This window comes from Odocoileus virginianus, chromosome 33 (assembly GCF_023699985.2).
Source record: "Odocoileus virginianus isolate 20LAN1187 ecotype Illinois chromosome 33, Ovbor_1.2, whole genome shotgun sequence".
Taxonomy (NCBI): Eukaryota; Metazoa; Chordata; class Mammalia; order Artiodactyla; family Cervidae; genus Odocoileus; species Odocoileus virginianus.
The window spans coordinates 16,082,962-16,100,620 of record NC_069706.1 but is presented as its reverse complement, the minus strand read 5'-3'; the positions used below and the strand labels follow the sequence as shown (position 1 = coordinate 16,100,620).

The 17,659-nt window shown below is 47.5% G+C and overlaps 1 protein-coding gene across 4 annotated transcripts in view; it reads left to right on the top strand.

The window, feature by feature from the left end:
• The window catches only part of SYT17 (synaptotagmin 17), an 85,236-nt gene that overhangs the window by 50,777 nt on the left and 16,800 nt on the right, over positions 1-17,659 (top strand). For 3 of the 4 annotated variants that reach the window (XM_020879062.2, XM_020879061.2, XM_020879063.2), the window contains exon 7: positions 1,586-1,741. The exons of the other annotated variant lie outside the window; for it this stretch is intronic. In XM_020879062.2, coding sequence (XP_020734721.1) covers positions 1,586-1,741 — 156 coding nt within the window. The remainder of the gene's footprint in view (positions 1-1,585; positions 1,742-17,659) is intronic. 4 annotated transcript variants of the gene reach the window in all.

The following is a 17,659-nucleotide window of genomic DNA, read 5'->3' as shown; positions in this document are numbered from 1 at the left end:
TCAAAGACTCGGACATGAGTGAGTGACTTTCACTTTCACTTTCCAGATGCTATGCCTGCAATGGAGACACCACGCTCCAGGTGGCAGTAGTGTGCACTGATGATGCTTTCTAGTTGTAAGACCAGTGGACACCCTCTGAGGTTCTTTTTCTAGCTCATTTCAAGTGTAGCATCAGTTCAGTTCAGTCGTTCAGTCGTGTCCGACTCTTTGTGACCCCATGAATCGCAGCATGCCAGGTCTCCCTGTCCATCACTAACTCTCGGAGTTTACTCAAACTCATGCCCATCGAGTCGGTGATGCCATCCAGCCATCTCATCCTCTGTCTCCCCCTTCTCCCCCTGCCCCCAATCCCTCCCAGCATCAGGGTCTTTTCCAATGAGTCAACTCTTCGCATGAGGTGGCCAAAGTATTGGAGTTTCAGCTTCAGCATCAGTCCTTCCAATGAACACCCAGGACTGATCTCCTTTAGGATGGACTGGTTGTAACTCCTTGCAGTCCAAGGGACTCTCAAGAGTCTTCTCCAACACCATAGTTCAAAAGCATCAATTTTTTGTAGCATACATCTTTATAAATCCCAGCTCTGAAAACCCTGCTGTATTTCAAGTGTCTATAGCACAATTTGAACGTGACTTTTAATGAAATAGAACAGATTACATTCCCTCCTTATGTAGCTTTCCCATGACAGCAAAGGATATTATCATGAAAGTAGTCGTGGTTGCTGGGATCTCTTCAGCTCAGTGGTAGAAATATAGTCTTTTCTAAGTGCAATAGCTAAAATAAATTACTTTTGCTATAAAGTGACAGCTGAATTTAGAAGACAACTTGTATTCTCAAAAACCACATATTAAAAACAGATTTTGAAGGGACCAGTGGAGGGAATGGTATTAAAGCTGGAGAGTTTCAGATTCACTGCAGTGGGAGAGTCAATATGATAGGATGATTAAGGGCTCCTGAGTAAAACTGCCTGGAACCAAATCCTAGTTCTGCTTCTTATAAATGATGTGGTCTTGGGGAAGTTACTTAACCTCTATAAACCTCAATTCTCTGTCTGAAAAATTGAGATAACAGTATTTATCTCATTGAGTTGTTTAGATGAACATAAAATTAGGTAATGTACATGAATTTCTTTGTAAGCTGTAAAGTGATCTAAGAATAATAGTTATAATTCTGCCATCTCTATTTCCCCCTATATGGGCTTTGGGCTCACTGACATGGTGATGGGCCTCTAAGGGCAGAAAAACTGGGACAGGCTCTGGGTCTAGCTATTCTTTCACTAGCCTTATCTTAAAGCAAATCATTTCCCATTTGAGTTCTCAGTTTCTTCATCTGTAAAATTAACACAATGCCTGACACATGTGGGGAGCTCAGTAAATCTTGCGTGGCTAGAGAGAGAAAGGGTAAGCAGAGAAGAAGCTAGATGGGAAAAAGAAAAAAATATGTGGATAGATAGGGAAATGGATGAATGAAAAAAGGAGTGAAAACCTGGAATAGATGGACTGATGAAAGATGAAAGAATGGTCAAATGGTTGGAAAGTTAGATGAACAGATGGATTGGGTTTCATGATCTCCAACACTCTATTCTCAGACCCATTTGTGAAAATTCAGCTGGTACATGGACTCAAGCTTGTGAAAACAAAGAAGACATCCTTCTTAAGAGGCACAATCGATCCCTTTTACAATGAATCCTTCAGCTTCAAAGTTCCCCAAGAAGAACTGGAAAATGCCAGCCTAGTGTTTACAGGTAGGTAGTGTTCCAGACATTGAGAACTACAGGTGAGACATATTCAATGTATTGTCCTAGGGATAGAAGGTGATCTCGAGAGGGTGATATTTAAGAACATCATGTCTGGTATTTAGCTACCTGGGTTTGGACTTAGCATTTGTGAATTTGGAAAAGATTTATAGAACCAAAAAGTATAATCATTACAAATGCAAATTTTGAAGCCAGATGTCCCGGCACTTCCACATAATTACTAAAGTCTTAGGCAAGTTACTTAGCCACTCTGAGTTTCAGTTTCTGTCATCTGCAAAATGTGGGCAGTAAGAGTACTTGTTTCATAGGTCTGTTGTGAAGATGAAGTGACTTATGACTTTGAGATAATCCTAAGTACTATGTGAGCTTTGATGATATGATGATTCAACTAGCTTATGGTCTAATAGGGAAACATAAGAAAATGCGATCACCTAACTCAGAGAGGAGGATTTTGAAAGTCTTCCCAGAGGACATGGTATTTAAGTAAAGACTTCAGGTGCCACACTCTGGCTGAATCTATTGTTTCCAAAGTATAATTTAATCTACTGTTTCCAGGAAGTATTGGTTACCTATTGCTGCAAAATCACCCCAAACTTTAGTAGTTCGAAACAATCAGTATTTATTCTCATATTTGCTATGGGTCAAGAATTTAGGCATAGCTTTGCTAGGTGCTTCTGGCTGAGGTTCTCTGACAGGGCTGCAGTTAAGGTATTGGCTGGGGCTGCAGTCTCATCTGAAGGCTCACCTGAAGGTTGGGTGGGGATCTGTTTTTAATCTTCTTCACATAGTTGTTGGCAGGATTCAGTTCCTTGCAGAACGTTGGCTTGGGGCCTCTGGTCCTTCCTGGATGTTGGCCAGTGACCTTGCCCAATTACTTATCACATGGACTGCTTCATAGGGCAACTTACAGTATGGCAACTGGCTTAAAGTGGGCAAATGAGGGGGTAAGAGAGAGTGAGCAAGAGGGAAGCTATAGTCCTTTTGCAACCTAGTCTTGGAAGTGACAACCTATCACTTTTGTCACATTCCATTCATTAGAAGCAACTCACTAGGTCCAGCTCACATTCAAGAGGAGGGGATTAAACAAGGATGTAGATACTGGGAGGTAAGGATCACTGAAGCCATTTTTTGAGCTGCCCTCATCTACCACCACAACATAGAGTTAATAGAACTAATGGTTACTATTTCCTGTGTCCTTTTCATAGACTTCACCTGTATTATTGCTAATTTTCATCATAGCCCACCCTGTCAAGTTAATATCCTTGTCAATTTACAGGGCAAGGGGCTGAGGCTTAAAACATGAGCAATTGATCTTGGGGCTCCAGCTGGTACACAGGATTCAAGATCTGGTCTTGCTAGCTCCTAAGATCAAGAGATCTGTATTTCCTCAAGCACCAAGGTCATGATGGCGTTAGGGATCTGACCCCATATTTTGAGGAGTCTTGCTCCAGAGTAATTGGAAACCATCATCTGTTTAGATCCAGTCTAGAATCCTTGGCTTACAGGTCTCCTAGGAAAACAGGCCGTAACTGAAAAATCCTTGCATGCACTCCTTCCACTGCATACCTTATTGCCTCTCATCCACAAGATTGCAGATGTGCCATGCTCCAAGACCCCTCCAGGCAGACTGGTCTGGGGTTTCTCAAGACCTGTCACCCTGAGAGTCTGCATCCAATCAGGGCCACCTGCCCTAGCAGAGGTAATGATTTCTGATAGAACATATGATGGCTTCTGTCCAGGTTGAGTTACCAGCAGACAGGGACCCTGCTCACCACAGTGTTGAAGACAGAGATTCCATTGGCTCTGTAAAGGTGGCTGGCAGGCAGTGGGAGCCTTATTGAACCAAGACTGGATCCAAGCATGGAATACGATTCCTACCTCCCTCCTGAGAATAAAGGACTTATTGCATGTTTAGACCAGGAAGGGATTGGGGGAGGGGGGCACTGAGAGAGCCCATGCGGAAAGTCCTGACACTTTTATATTTTACTTAAAATTTTATGACCGAAGTGTCACATGCTTGTGAGTGATACAACTGAAGGAAGTGTATGATTGGAGAATCAGAAGAACAGAGGGGTTCACTGCATAGCCTGGGCCCTAACTTTGTGGCCTTGGGCAAGATCCATGTGCTTCAGTTCTCTGGTCTGTGTACCAGGGAAGCCCTACAAGGAGACCTCAAAGGACTGTTACCTCGGTTAAAAGAGATCCATTCATAATTGGTGCTGAACACTGTGTCAAGCACAGAGCAAGCCCCCAGCCCTCAGGAAATTACACTCTCTTCCTCACCTCCTTCCAGGCCCTTCTCCCTGAAGTCACCACCTTGAATGCCCTGGTGTGTCCCACTCCACACTTTTCTCCTTGTTCACACAAATGTCATCCACATGTGGAAGAGTCAGTTCTTTTAAAAGAGTTATTCATTAATTCTAAAACTGTGTATGTAGCAATCCCTGCTCTCTTGTGGAGGTTTCTGGACCATTCTGTGGACGTCATTCTGAAACTTGCTCCTGTTTCAGGAACAGTGAATGTGTTCAGTCCCTCCAGGTCAATGCAGATATGGATGGATCTAAGTCCTTATTTTTAGTAACTGCATCATATACCATCATGTGGCAGACTATGATAAAAAGCCAAGGGGCAGGGGTGGAAGTGTGTGACAGAGCATCAGAGCCCATGATAACTCTGGAGGACCTTCCCCGGAAAAATACACAGGACAGAAAATATTGCATAGAGTTCTGAGTTTATTTATTTATTTTTTGAACCACTTTGGATCCCACATGTGAAACCCATATGGCCAAAGTCTCAAACCGTAGCAGCACTCCCATCCTCCACCCCAGCTCACACCCTGCATTCCTCTTTTGACACCCCCCACCCCCAGCTCCAGGGGTCAGTTGTCGGCTAGCGCCATCAGACAAGGTCTGTGCTCTCCATTCGTGGAAGACCTGCTTCTTTCCTTTAAAGGCCTTAGCTCAGGTTTTTCAGGTTAAAAGCCCATTGAAAATGTTCTTTGTAGAGTAGGAAGGATTGCAGACTTCTGTGTCCCCCTAAGCGAGGAAGTCTCAAGCCTGGCTGCACTTTGGAATCAGCTGGGAGTTTTCACCTGCTGCCAGTGGCCAGATCCCACCACAGAGACTCTGGTTCAGCTAGGTTAGCCAGGGTCCTGGGCTCTTTAGAAATATCTGTATTTTAAAGCACCCCAGAGATTTCTAATGCTCAGTCAGGGTTCCGAACTACAGCTTTGAGTGAAAATCCCCGCTGGGGTGGCATTTGCAGAAAGACCACTGGCTGGAATAATAGAGAAATGTGGGCTGAGCTGGGAGCTATCTCAGCAAAACTGTGACTCTCCTCTGAATTCAAATCCTTGAGGTTCTAACTTGCTTTATTTATATGCTGGGGGAAAGAGCTGTGACCTCCAGGCTAAGGATCTGAAACCCAGCCCATTAGCATGTTTCCAAACACTTCCTAACAAAGGGAAGGTTGATCTGCAATTTAAGTGTTTGCTGAGAATCCTGGTAAAAGCCTGTAATTAGCCGGTGGGCTGGGCTTTCTGAGCAGTTCATTCCTGTGTGGGATGAGGTTCTTCAGCAGTTTTCAACCAGGTAATTTTTGCAGCTGAAGTTTAAAAGAAAAGAGGGGGGAAATGGCTTTTTGATTCCTGAGACAGCAGCGTGCGGTCCAGAGACCTTCTAGAAAGTAAAGTAGAGTTGGCCACTGAGGTTATTGGGCTGTTATTGGAAGTAGGTGCTAAAAAGAAAGGAAAGAAAAAAAGAAATGTAGCTTGATAACAGCTCTTTGAAAAATTAAAAATAGAATTGCCATATGATCCAGCATTTCTGCTTCTGGGTATATGCCCAAAAGAATTGAAAGCAGAATTCAAGACATTTGCACACTCGTGTTCATAGGAGCCTTATTCACAACAGCTAAAACGAGTGGAGGAGGAAGGGTGGGAGTTGAGTGGGCAACCTAAGTGTCCACTGATGGATGCATAAATGGATAAACAAAACGTGGTGTATACATACAATGGCATGTTGCTCGGCCTTAAAAGAAAGGAAACTGATACATGCTCCAACCTGGATGAGCCTAGAGGACATTATGCTAAGTAATAAGCCAGATACAAAAGGACAAATACTGTATCATTCCCCTTATATGAGGGAATGGCAACCCACTCCAGTATTCTTGCCTGGAGAATCCCGTGGACAGAGGAGGCTGCTGGGCTGCAGTCCATAGGGTTGCACAGAGTCAGACTTGACTGAAACAACTGTGCATGCACGCATACCTTAAAATGGTTAAAATGGTAAGTTTTATGTCACATGCATTTTACCACAATTTTAAAAAGCAAGGGAAAGAGAAGAAATGCAGCTTAAGCTACATAGAACCCGAGGGTTTCCGAATAGTTCCTGGAGGCTGAGGCTGGACGCTCGCAGACTGTCCTCTCTGAGGGGTTAAGAACAGTGGCTAGGGGCCAGATCCTTGAGCAAGATTCCCAGGGTTCACTCCGTGATCTTGGCACTTTTCTCAGCTTCTCTTTGCCTCCGCTTCCTTATCTGTAAAATGGGGACAGTGTTCCTGACTTCAGTAGATTGTGGTCAAGCCGAAAATGAATTAATATATATGAAGGCTTAGAATGGTTCTCGGCTCAGAGAAAGTGCTCCTTAAGTATTGGCTACTATTATTACTACTGACAGACACCAAATTTATGCAGCTAGATGCCATCTTAAAACTTCTGAAAGAAGATGGGTTATTATATATAAATAAATACTTTGTTCTAGCCACTTTGTCAGTTTGTAGTGTGAGATTTTGTGGAAAGCACGAAAAGGGAGGGAAGCACTAATTTTATAGACTTGCCTGGGTGGGGTATTTTCTCCTGTTCCAGTCACTCTCCTTCCTGGTGTCAGAAGAAGACCATCTGTCTGCTTGGAGGTGAAGTTTTAGGGCGCTTGCTAGATTAGAAGGAACTGAATGAAGTTCATGTCCTGATCCTCTGACCTGAGGATCCTGGGCGTCCTGGCCTTCTGAAAAGCATTCAAAGCTCGGCCTCATCTGGTGACCATAGTCAAGAGGCAGTTAGCTTAGAAAAGGTTCCCCGCACCTGGGAGCAACAGGAGTGGGAACCATTGCTTACAGGTGGCCTCTGATGGCTAGAGCTGGGGGCGGGCAGGGTCCAGCTCCCTGGTCCAGGAGCCAACTAGGCATCAGTCCCCACTGAATGACTTTTTTTGAGCAAATACTATGTGCTGTTGTTCAGTCGGTACGTCACGTCCGACTCTTTGTGACCCCATGGACTGCAGCATGCCAGGCTTCCCTGCCTTTCACTATCTTCCGGAATTTGCTCAGATTCATGTCCACTGAGTCGGTGATGCCATCCAGCCATCTCATCCTCTGCCGCTAGATGCTCCTTACTCAGTAGACCACCAGACGTTCATGAAACGTGTTCTCACGGAGCTTACTTCTAGCAGAGGGACACCGATCAAATTCCACAGCAGTAACAAACTAATTGTGAATTGGTCTGAGGGTTATGAGGCGGAGAGCAGGGCCTGTTGCAGAGTGGGGAGTGAGAGGAGGCCATGTGGGGGCTGGGAACTGAAGGGTGTAGGCAGGGAGGTGAGGTCAGGCAGGGCTGGAGGTAACACCGAGCCTGATTTCAGACTTCAGCCTGGTGCTCACGGGCTGCCAGGGGTCAGCAGGGAAGACCTGTGCCCTGCTGAGCCCCCCAAACCTGCTAGAATTTCTCAAGGCAGCTGCTGCAAGAACTGACCTGTGCATAGGCTTAGAAAGGGAGCCTTCAGTGATAACCAGCTCTGAGCAGCTGCCGAGCACCGGGAAGGGAAACCAGGCAATGACTGACACTCCTAGCTTTTCCCAACTCTCAGCATCTCTCGTTAGAACTAGAAAACTTGGTGCCTCAAACTTTCACATGCACATGCACCCGTGGCATCCCCCAGGGGTTTGTTAAGATGCAGATTCTGACTCAGTCTGGGTTGGGGCCTGGAATTCCACACTTCTGACAACACCCAAGTGGCGCAGATGCTGAGGTCTGCAGACCACGCTTTGGGGAACGGATACCTAGAGACCCAGGATGAGTGACACCAAGGGTGAGTGACAGTCTTTCTGCCTGTGTTTGAAAGATTCAAACTCTCCAGCAGTGATCCTAACCTCTACACATCATTAGATTTCCTGATCCCATCTGTACGTTAGTATTACATGGGTCTTAAAAATATCCTGATGCCCAGGCTCGGAGCAATTACATCAGCCGGAGCACCTGTATCTTGGAGGGGGTGGGTGTATCTTTCAAAGCGCCCCAAGTGGATCTCTTGTGCAGTCTGGACTGGCAAGCATTTGCCTTCCTGTTCTGCCTCCCTCCCCATCCCGCTGTCTGCTTGGAGGCCTCCCAGACCCCTCCCTGAGAGTGAGTTCCAAGGCACCTGGTCTGTTTTCCATAATTGCTTGGCTTTCTGCGGCTGTAGCATCAAATTGGTTAATTGAATCTGCTGGTGAGATGAGAGGGGTAGAGAGGCATGGAGGAGAATGAGAAGGGAGGTCTGGGGCACAGTGTGCCGCCCTCTTGCCTGGAAAGACCCCAGAGTTGAATGGGCACCGGAGGACATGCTGGAAAAGTGTCAGGGTTTGGGACGTGGAATAGCAGTTTTCCAGCGGAGAAGAGGAGGGCAAGCCAGTCTGAGAGGGGCATAACCAGTCTGTTAGAGCCAGAAACTCCCTTGGGATCAAGATGCTGTGGATTTGTTCCAGGGTACAGATGTTCCCCAGCATCTGGCCTTGGCCCACCTATGCTCTGCCTCCTCTCTGCAGCCTCCTGCATGCTCTGACTTCTCCCCTCCCAGACCTGCTCACTGGGCAGCAGGCTCATCTCTGCCTCCTAGAGAGATAGTTGCTCAGAGTATGGATTGAAGTGTGCAATTGGGTTCAGATGTCACCTTTACCAGTCAGCAAGTGCGTGTGACCTTGGGTGACTGAGATCTCTCTTCTGAGCCTCAGGTTCCTCCTGTTTCTTCCAGTCTCAACAATTCAGGTAAAAAGCTCTGGAAAGTGCCTTGTTCATAGTTGGTGCTCAATAAATACTGGATTGATTATGATAATGATGGTGAGATAGATGGACCCGCCATAGAGGAGTGGACCCTGGAATGACCCAGGTCATTTGGGTTTGAACCTTGGGCCCACTGTGAACCAGCTGTGTGAATCCAGAGAATTATTCCACCTCTTTGAATTCCAGCTTTCTCTTGTGCAAAACCTAGCAAATCATTCCTATTACAGGAATTAAACACAGGTCAGCTTGTGGACCTGTCTATCCAGAAATGAACACTTAGAAATTCATACCTGCTGTTCTAATCATTGCAAAGTGCATGAGAATCAAAACGCTGACAGTTTTGAGGTTAGCCGCTCAGCCCAGCATCTGACTCCTCATTTACAAACCATCATCCACCATCTGCCAGCTGCTGCAGTGTCTGGGAGCCAGGGCTGGACACTAAAGCTGTGTGGACTCAGCACCAGAACCAGGCCGGCTTGTGCTGCCTGCGGTGCCCTGAGGGTGGAAGCATGTGAGGAACTGGCAGTGGGCACTGGGCTCCATCCAGACCCGGTCATGGGCAGTGAGCAGCAGAGTGGGGAAACTGGAGCCTCGGCTTTCCAGCCAGAGGGCATGAAAGTGCATCCCTGGGAGCCAGAGTGGGAAAGATGCAGAGAGGACGCAGCTCCAGAAGGGATCCAGTGAGCTTGTGTGCAAACTCCTAAACTCATCCTCAGGCTGTGCAGGAGTGGAGATGACCCCACACAGTGTATCAGAGACTGAAACCAGAACCGCAGGGTAGACCACCACCCAGGTCCTAAGCTGGCCCCTGGGGGACGTATGTGATGGGCAGATAGTAATAACACTGCCAAGACTTTGAAAACTGACCTGTCATTGGAGTAACAGCACATGAAGGCAGGTTAGAACTTGTGCTCTGAGCCTAACCTGTGATCAGTTACCTGCTACAAGTAAAAAAGATCAACATATTGAGTAGAATTAGGACAACACCTATGCTGTCATAAGATTTGAAATTCCCAGGTTGCAATCCCAAATTATCTGATGTATGAAGACTGAGCAAAATTTGACAGATTCCTAGAGTTAATATAATCAACAAACATTAACCACAAGATGACCCAGTTATTGAAATTATCAGACAAAGACATTAAAACAGCTATTATAACCATGCTTCAGAAAGTAAGGGTGAACCATCTTGAAAAGAACGATAAGATAGAGACGATCGGCAGACCAGCAGATACAGGAATAGAAGGTATAAAAAAGAACCAAATGGAAAATTTAGAGCTGAAAAGTACAATAACTGAAATGAAATATTCATTGGATGGACTCGGTAGCAGAATGGAAATAAGAGAGGGAAGAGTTTGTGAACTTGAAGCAAGATCAGGAGAAATTAGGCAATCTGAACAACAGAGAATAAAAAATTCTCTGAGTGGTGGCAGGGGAGAGGGAAAGAATAGAAAAAAGACCTATGGAGAAATATTAGAAAGTCTAATATTCATGTCACATGAATCTCAGGAGAGAAGAGAAGCAGTGGGGAGCATTGGGATGGGGGTGAATGACTCCAGCTCAATAGAACCAGTCCTGTCCTTCCCTTCCCAGAAATCACCAACACATCATGAGTAAGACAGCATTGCATGCGGACAAGGTCAGCTAGATCTAGCTTCACACTCGGTGTGACTGCAGGCAAGTTGCTTTACCTCTCCGAGCCTTAGTTTTCTTGTCTGAACAATGGGAACAGTAATATTTGTAGTTACCGTGAGCCTCCTATGTACTTATTATCTCACTTATCTTTCAACACTGTATAAAGTATGCTCTCTTTGATGGCTATTTTTCATTTGGGGAAACTGAAGCTCAGAGAAGGGAAATGCAATGAGTTGAATCAACTGCAAAGACTGAGAGAGCATCCCCACAAAGCTGTCTTGGATTCAGATACCCAGCTCGGGGATCCCCAGAACCACCTTCACTTCAGGCCAGTTGGCTACAAACTCACAAGCCCTGTGACCACACTCAGGTTTAATAATTTACCGGAGCAACACACAGGACTCAGGAAAACACTACTTATGACTACAGTTTTATGATAGTGAAAGGACAAATTAAAATCCGTCCAGGAAAGAGACGCTCAGGGCAGAGTCCAGAGGGTCGGGTCATCCTCTTCCTGTGGAGTCATGGGCGGCAGTACCTCCTCCTGGTCACAAGGGGGTGACAGTGGGCACAGAGCCTTTGATATCTGGAGTTAGGACTGGGGCTTGATCCCGCTCTGTCCAATGGCCAACCTTCCGTCTCCAGTGCCGCCTGGAGGTCCAACTTGTGCCTCAATCATCAGGGGTCTGAACTGACCTGAGTGACTGAAAGCTCCCATCAGTAATCACATTGTCAGTCCCACGGCTAGAGGCCCCAGGCACACAAAGGCATGCCTGCCAGACATTCCAGGGTCTTGGAGATCACCTCCCGGGATCCAAGGGTATCCACCAGACCTCGCTTTGGGTAAGTGAATTCTTCACTGCACAGCAAGTAACTAGTCATTTGTGCCAAGTCACCCAGCTGGTGAGTGGCTGAGCCAAGCTTCCCACTCAGACTGTTTGGTTCCAACTGACTCTTCAGCATGCACTTATGTGTGTATGAATCAGCTGGGGGAATCTTGTTAAAATGCAGGTTCCCACTCAGCCTGCGATGGCACTTGAGCATCTATATTTCTCATATGCTGGATGGCACCAGTGTTGGTATGAGGACCACAGTTTGCATAGCAAGAAGACCCTCCTCTGTTCTGCTGTGTTACTCCAATACTTGGAGAAGCAGCAGGGGGCAGATCAAATAGAACCTGTGGGGCCAGAAGCTTGCAACTTTTTCAAGGTGCTTTGCGACACTTTGGGGGCGGGGGCGGGGTTTGACCAGGAAGTGATGGGATTTGGATAATATTCTAAAGTTCCATTGCAGCTGTTGAGTGGAGAATGGGCTGTCAGGGAGCTGGTAGGGGAGTCAGAAGTCCATGTGTGAGGCTGTATGCTGGTGATCCAGGGCAGAGATGAAGGTGGCTTAGGCCAGGGAGGTGGCAGAAGGGTTTCAGAGAAATGATGCAATGGGATATAATTATGTTGGCAGAGACAACAAAACATGCTGGTGGATTAGATGTAAAGGACAATTCCCTATCTTGGCAAGTTACTTGACTCTGACCTGGGATTTCCTTATTTGTAGATCTCAGCGGCCACCTCACAGGGTGTTGCGGGGACCAAAGGAAATCGTGTTTGTAGCATGCTTGGCACAGCGTTTGGTGGGGGTTTTGTGGCTTGTGACTTTGACTGTGCACGCAGGCAGAGGCCAAGTCATCAGGAGGTGGAGGTGGAGACCTGTCATAGTGGGGCTCCCCGGGCAGAATAATGAGCCCCCAGCAGCACCCCCACCTCACCTCTTCTCCAGGGAGCTCCTTAGGCTGCCAGAGTCCACTCAGGGGGTAAAACTTGGCTGGATCTTAAACATTCATTTTGGGTTGCAGTGGCAGCCTTTGAAGACCAGGCCAGCTACCCGGGGTCCTGAGGACCTTTATTCCACTTGCCTGGCTGTTTAATGATGTTGGTGCCTTTGGATGAAGCCTCATTCTGGGCGAGTCCCCATGAGGACCACTATCAGGGGGCTGGAGATTTATCCAGCCATCCGTGTCCGTCAGGGCCCAAGCTACGTGGAGTGAGAAAAGGGAGCCAGTGGAGGCCAGGTTCGGCCTTGCCTGTACATCAGTGCTGGCTGCAAGCGGTCAGCCTCGGCAGCCGAGACCAGCAACTGGGAAAGGGGGCAGGCTTGAGTGTGGAGTAAAGGCAGAAATCAAGAGTACCCTTTCCAGACATCCGTTCTGTCCATTGCCTCGTCCTGGCCCTGCCAATCCAGAGCTGCCAGTCAGCTGGAGAAGGCTTAACCTTTAAAATGCCAGGGCCTGCAGGGCACAAGCTGGAGTGTTCCCTGTCTCTATATTTCAAGGAAAGCCTTTGCTGTAGTGGAGATAGCTGTGTCTTCAAAATCAGAAAACCAGATTCCAGAGTTTGGTCGCTGTATCACTTTTAATATCTTTGAGGCTCCATCCTTCATTTTCCAGACGCATATAGAAACCATCTTGGAGTTGTTCATTTTTCCCCTCTGGTTTCTTTTTTTAAATTTCTTTTTTTTTCCCAGTTTTATTGGGAAGTAATTGACATATATCAGTGCGCGTGTTTAAGAGGTACAGCAGGATGGTTTGATTTACATATAAATTGTGAAACGATCACCACAATAGGCTTCTAACATCTATCATCTCCTACAGATACAATTTTATAAAAGAAAAAAAGTTTCCCCCTGTGAAGAGAACTCTTAACTTTCCTGTGTATCACACTGTGTTAACTGTAGTCTCATGTTGTCCGTTGCATGCCCAGTACTTATTTATCTTACAGCTGGAAGTTTGTACCTTTTGACTGCCTTCTTCCTCGCTCCCTCCCGTCCCCCACCCTGTTCGTTCAGTTTTTAACAAGGATAATGGCATATATGGCATCTCCTATATGCCAGGAGCTACTCCAACTGTTTCCACATGAGTTAACTTATTTGGTCCTCACGGTAACACTGTGACGTGGGTGTCGTCATCATGCTAATGAGGAGACTGAATGATAGGATGGACACCGGGTTCAAGACCCTGGAGCCAGCATGCAGAGTCGGGGTGTCTGGAAACAGAATCTGGGCTCTCCACTGCCGGCTCATAGAGCCTCAAATATTTATCAAGCCCCTACGGTGCTGTGGTGCTGTACTTAAGTTACTAGAGAAATAACAGAAGGATAGAAATAGTCCATCCTTTCATGGCTGGCATTCTAGTTGGGGTGAGATAAGCAAGAAAAAAACACCTAAAGAAGAGTAAAGGAAGGCAACAGAGGGGACCTGGAGCATTACTTTATTATTATTTTTTTCATATTTCTTTTTATTTAGTTGGCTGAGCTGGATCTTAGTTCCAGCAAGTGGGATCTTTAGTTGTGACATGTGGGATCTAGTTCCCTGACCAGGTTTGAACCTGGACTCCCTGTTTTGGGAGCCACAGAGTCTTAGCCACTAGACCACCAGGGAAGCTGAGAGAGGACCAGCCCTGCAGAGATGGGAGAAGGGGACATGTTAGGCAGAAGAAACGGCATATGCAAAGGCCCTGGGGTAATAATGACCTTGCTCAAGGAAAAGAAGGAAGGTAAAGTGACCAGAGCACATTAATGAGGGGAGTAACTCAGGCAGTGAGGTCAGTGATAAGTAGGGGCCATGGGAGGGGGCTTAGGGGATAAGTACTTACTGACCAACTCCCGCCTGCCCAAGACTGTGTAGCACTGGAGACAGAGGTGAGCAAGGCAGATATGGCTCTTGCCTTCACGAAGGATGGGTGAGCTGACATGAGTGCAGGACACGTAGCACACAGCAGATGCACAGTGGGTGTAATCGTCTTTCCCTGTTTGTAAGTTGACATGAAAACTGCCGCCCTGGGTGTCTGCCTGACTCCCACCCCCTGCATTAAATCAGGACAGAATGTAGTTGACTTATAATGGCAATTATGTCTAGAGATGGCCTTAGGCAAGGACATTATTTACAGGGAGAAAAAAAATCACACAAGTGGGTGAAGAATAGGCAGAGTGGGCGGAAGGGCTCAGCCTTCCCTCTGTCTCCAGGAGCTGGTGTCTACACTGGCTGGAGAGGGGGAGGAGCAGGGTGGGGAGGGGTGTCTTTGGGGCTTAACTCTCAGCCACTCCCCTTAGGATCCCGAGTTACAGACATCCAGGAAGGGTGTCCGTTGGCTTGGTGCCAAAGATCCCATTATGTGTGTGCTTTCAGATTTTATTCTGCCTCATTTTGCTGGGGCTGGAGAAGCAGAGGAGAGACATCCTGTGGATGATTCATGGGTGGGGTCCTCTTCCATCCTTGTTCAGCGTCGTGTTGACTTCTCAGTGGCCCCTTTGGTACATAAGGGATAAGATGCTTAGGAAATGCCTGGACAACCACGGGATAAAATGAGGGCCCCAGCCTCATTATACGGAGACGGTGATGGCACCCCACTCCAGTACTCTTGCCTGGAAAATCCCATGGACAAGGAGCCTGGTGGGCTGCAGGCCATAGGGTCCGTAAGAGTCAGACACGACTGAGCGACTTCACTTTCACTTTTCACTTTCATGCATTGGAGAAGGAAATGGCAACCCACTCCAGTGTTCTTCCCTGGAGAATCCCAGGGACCGGGGAGCCTGGTGGGCTGCCATCTCTGGGGTCACACAGAGTTGGACATGACTGACGTGACTTAGCAACAGCAGCAGCCTCATTACAAGAAAAGTGAAACTGAAAGTCGCTTAGTCATGTCCAACTCTTTGTGACCCCATGGACTATACAGTCCATTGAATTCTCCAGGCCAGGATACTGGAGTAGGTAGCCTTCCCCTTCTCCCAGGGGTCTTCCCAACCCAAGGATTGAACCCAGGTCTCCTGCATTACAGGCAGATTCTTTACCAGCTGGGTCACAAGGGAAGCCCAAGGATTGTCCCTAAAATGCCAAAGTGTCCCTAAAGTGTTTGAAGATGGGGCAGATCATTCTCCAGTGACCTGGAGTGTGACTTGGAAAAGAATTCCTGGAAGGGGTAATGCAAGGGGCAAGAGTTCAGTTGTGGCTCTTCTCCGCACTCATCATTAGGCTCAGGCTTCCCAGGTGGCTTAGTGGTAGAGAATTCACTTGCCAATGCAGGAGCCACAGGAGACATAGGTTTGATCGCTGGATTGGGAATATCCCCTGGAGGAGGGCATGGCAGCCCACTGTGGTATTCTTGCCTGGGAAATCCCCATGAACAGAGGAGCCTGGCGGGCTACAGTCCATGGGGTTGCAAAGAATCGGACATGACTGAGCACACACCCATCAAGGCTTACTGTGCTCCAGGCACTGCCCCAAGTGCTGTCTCAGCTGATCTTCACAACAACCAGATGAGGAAGGTACTGGTATTACCCACCTTTTACAGAGGAGGAAACTGAAGCTTGGAGAGCTCAAGTGACCTGCTCAAAAGGCGCCATTATTACTTAAGGGTAACAGCTGCAATAGATCAGCCGCCAAGGTTTTGTGGTCCTTATTTCTCGCTTGCAAGTCCTTTGTGGGTCTTCTCTCACGTGGCCTTCCATGCAGTGATTCAGCAACCCAGACCCCTTCCATCTTGTGGCTCTGCCATCTCCTCAGGCCTTGGAGGGTTTCATCTCCAGCTGGTGGTCGGGGGAGAGAGAGTTGAGGATTGCGCTTTGCGTGGGACGTTTTTTATGAGGCTGACCTGGAAGTTACAACTATCACTTCCGCTTCCATTCAGACTCTTTTGGCTGCAGCTCCCTGCAGAGGAGTCTGGGAAATGTAGTCCAGTTGCTTGTCCAGGCAGAAAAGGTTTTGGAGACCACATGGCTGTCTCTGCCACAGGCGCCCAAGAGGCAAACACCAGAGTGAGCCAGACCCCGAACCAGCTGTTCCTCTGCCTCCCTAAGCATTCTAGGTTCAGGGTCAGTGTCAGCGGGAGATCTCACCACCAGGTTCCAGCCTTGGGGATTCAGCCTAACAAGAGCAGCAGTTCTTGCACTGAATTCACCAAATACATTTTGGTTGGCTAGCCCTGGGCACCTGCTGACATAGAAAAGCAGTTAGATTGGTGGTTCTCAGCTGAGCTAATTTTTGTCACTGAAGGGACTTCTGGCGCTGTCCAGAGGCCGTTTTGGCAGTCATAACTTGGGGGAAGCTCTTGGCATCTAGGGGGCAGAGGCCATGGATTCTGCTCAACATCCTAGAATGCACAGAACAGAGGAAGACATCACGGGTGCTGAGGTTGGGACACCCTGAGCGGGGGGCAGTGACCCTGCGGGTCTCCTTGGGGTTTGTGGGTGGGGTCGTGGCCTCCAGGAGCTGTGAAGGGCAGGTTGGCATGGACTCAGAGCCGGTCCACTCCTGTAATGCACCTGTTTGGGGCGTGTTTCTTCTCCTTACGGCCTTGTGGCCTCCCATCATTCTTAGAGGTTTTGCTTTAGCCATCTGAGTGTGAAGCGTGCCGAGGCAGAGCTTGTTGGCTGAATTCATGTTCATCTGTGCAGTTGCAAACGGCTTTCCTGTTTTACCCATCAGCATTGGGTCAGACAGAAATATCTCTCTCTGCAAACAAGCCCCATGCCACAGGTGGTGTGGCCTGACTCAGTGGGAGGTGGGGCCAGGTGACCCTCCTGGGAAGATGAGCACAGTACTTTCACTCTGGTCTCTACTCCACCCCACATTGTGGTTTATGGGTCCATGTCACCTGCACGTGGTGATGTGACAGGGTCACACGGGACATGCAGTGTTGTTGGTTGTTGTTCATTCGCTAAGTTGAGTACAACTCGTTGCGACCCCATGGACTGCAGTATGCCAGGCTCCTTTATATCCTGGAGTTTGCGCAAATTCATGTCTATTGAGTCGGTGATGCTATCTAACCATCTCCTCTTCTGCTGCCCCTTCTCCTTTTGTCTTCAGTCTTTCCCAGCATCAGGGTCTTTTCTGGTGAATTAGCTCTTCGCATCAGGTGGCCAAAGTATTAGAGCTTCAGCATCAGTCCTTCCAATGAATATTCAGAGTTGATTTCCTTTAGGATTGACTGATTTGATCTCTGTGCAGTCCAAGGAACTCTCCAGAGTCTCCTCCAGCACCACAATTCAAAAGCATCAATTCTTCAGCACTCAGCCTTCTTTATAGTCCAACTCTCACATCCATACATGACTACTGGAAAAACCATAGCTTTGACTACACAGACCTTTGTCAGTAAGGTGATGTCTCTGCTTTTTAATACACTGTCTAGGTTTGTCATAGCTTTCCTTCCAAGTACCAAGCATCTTTTAATTTCATGGCTGCAGTCACCATCC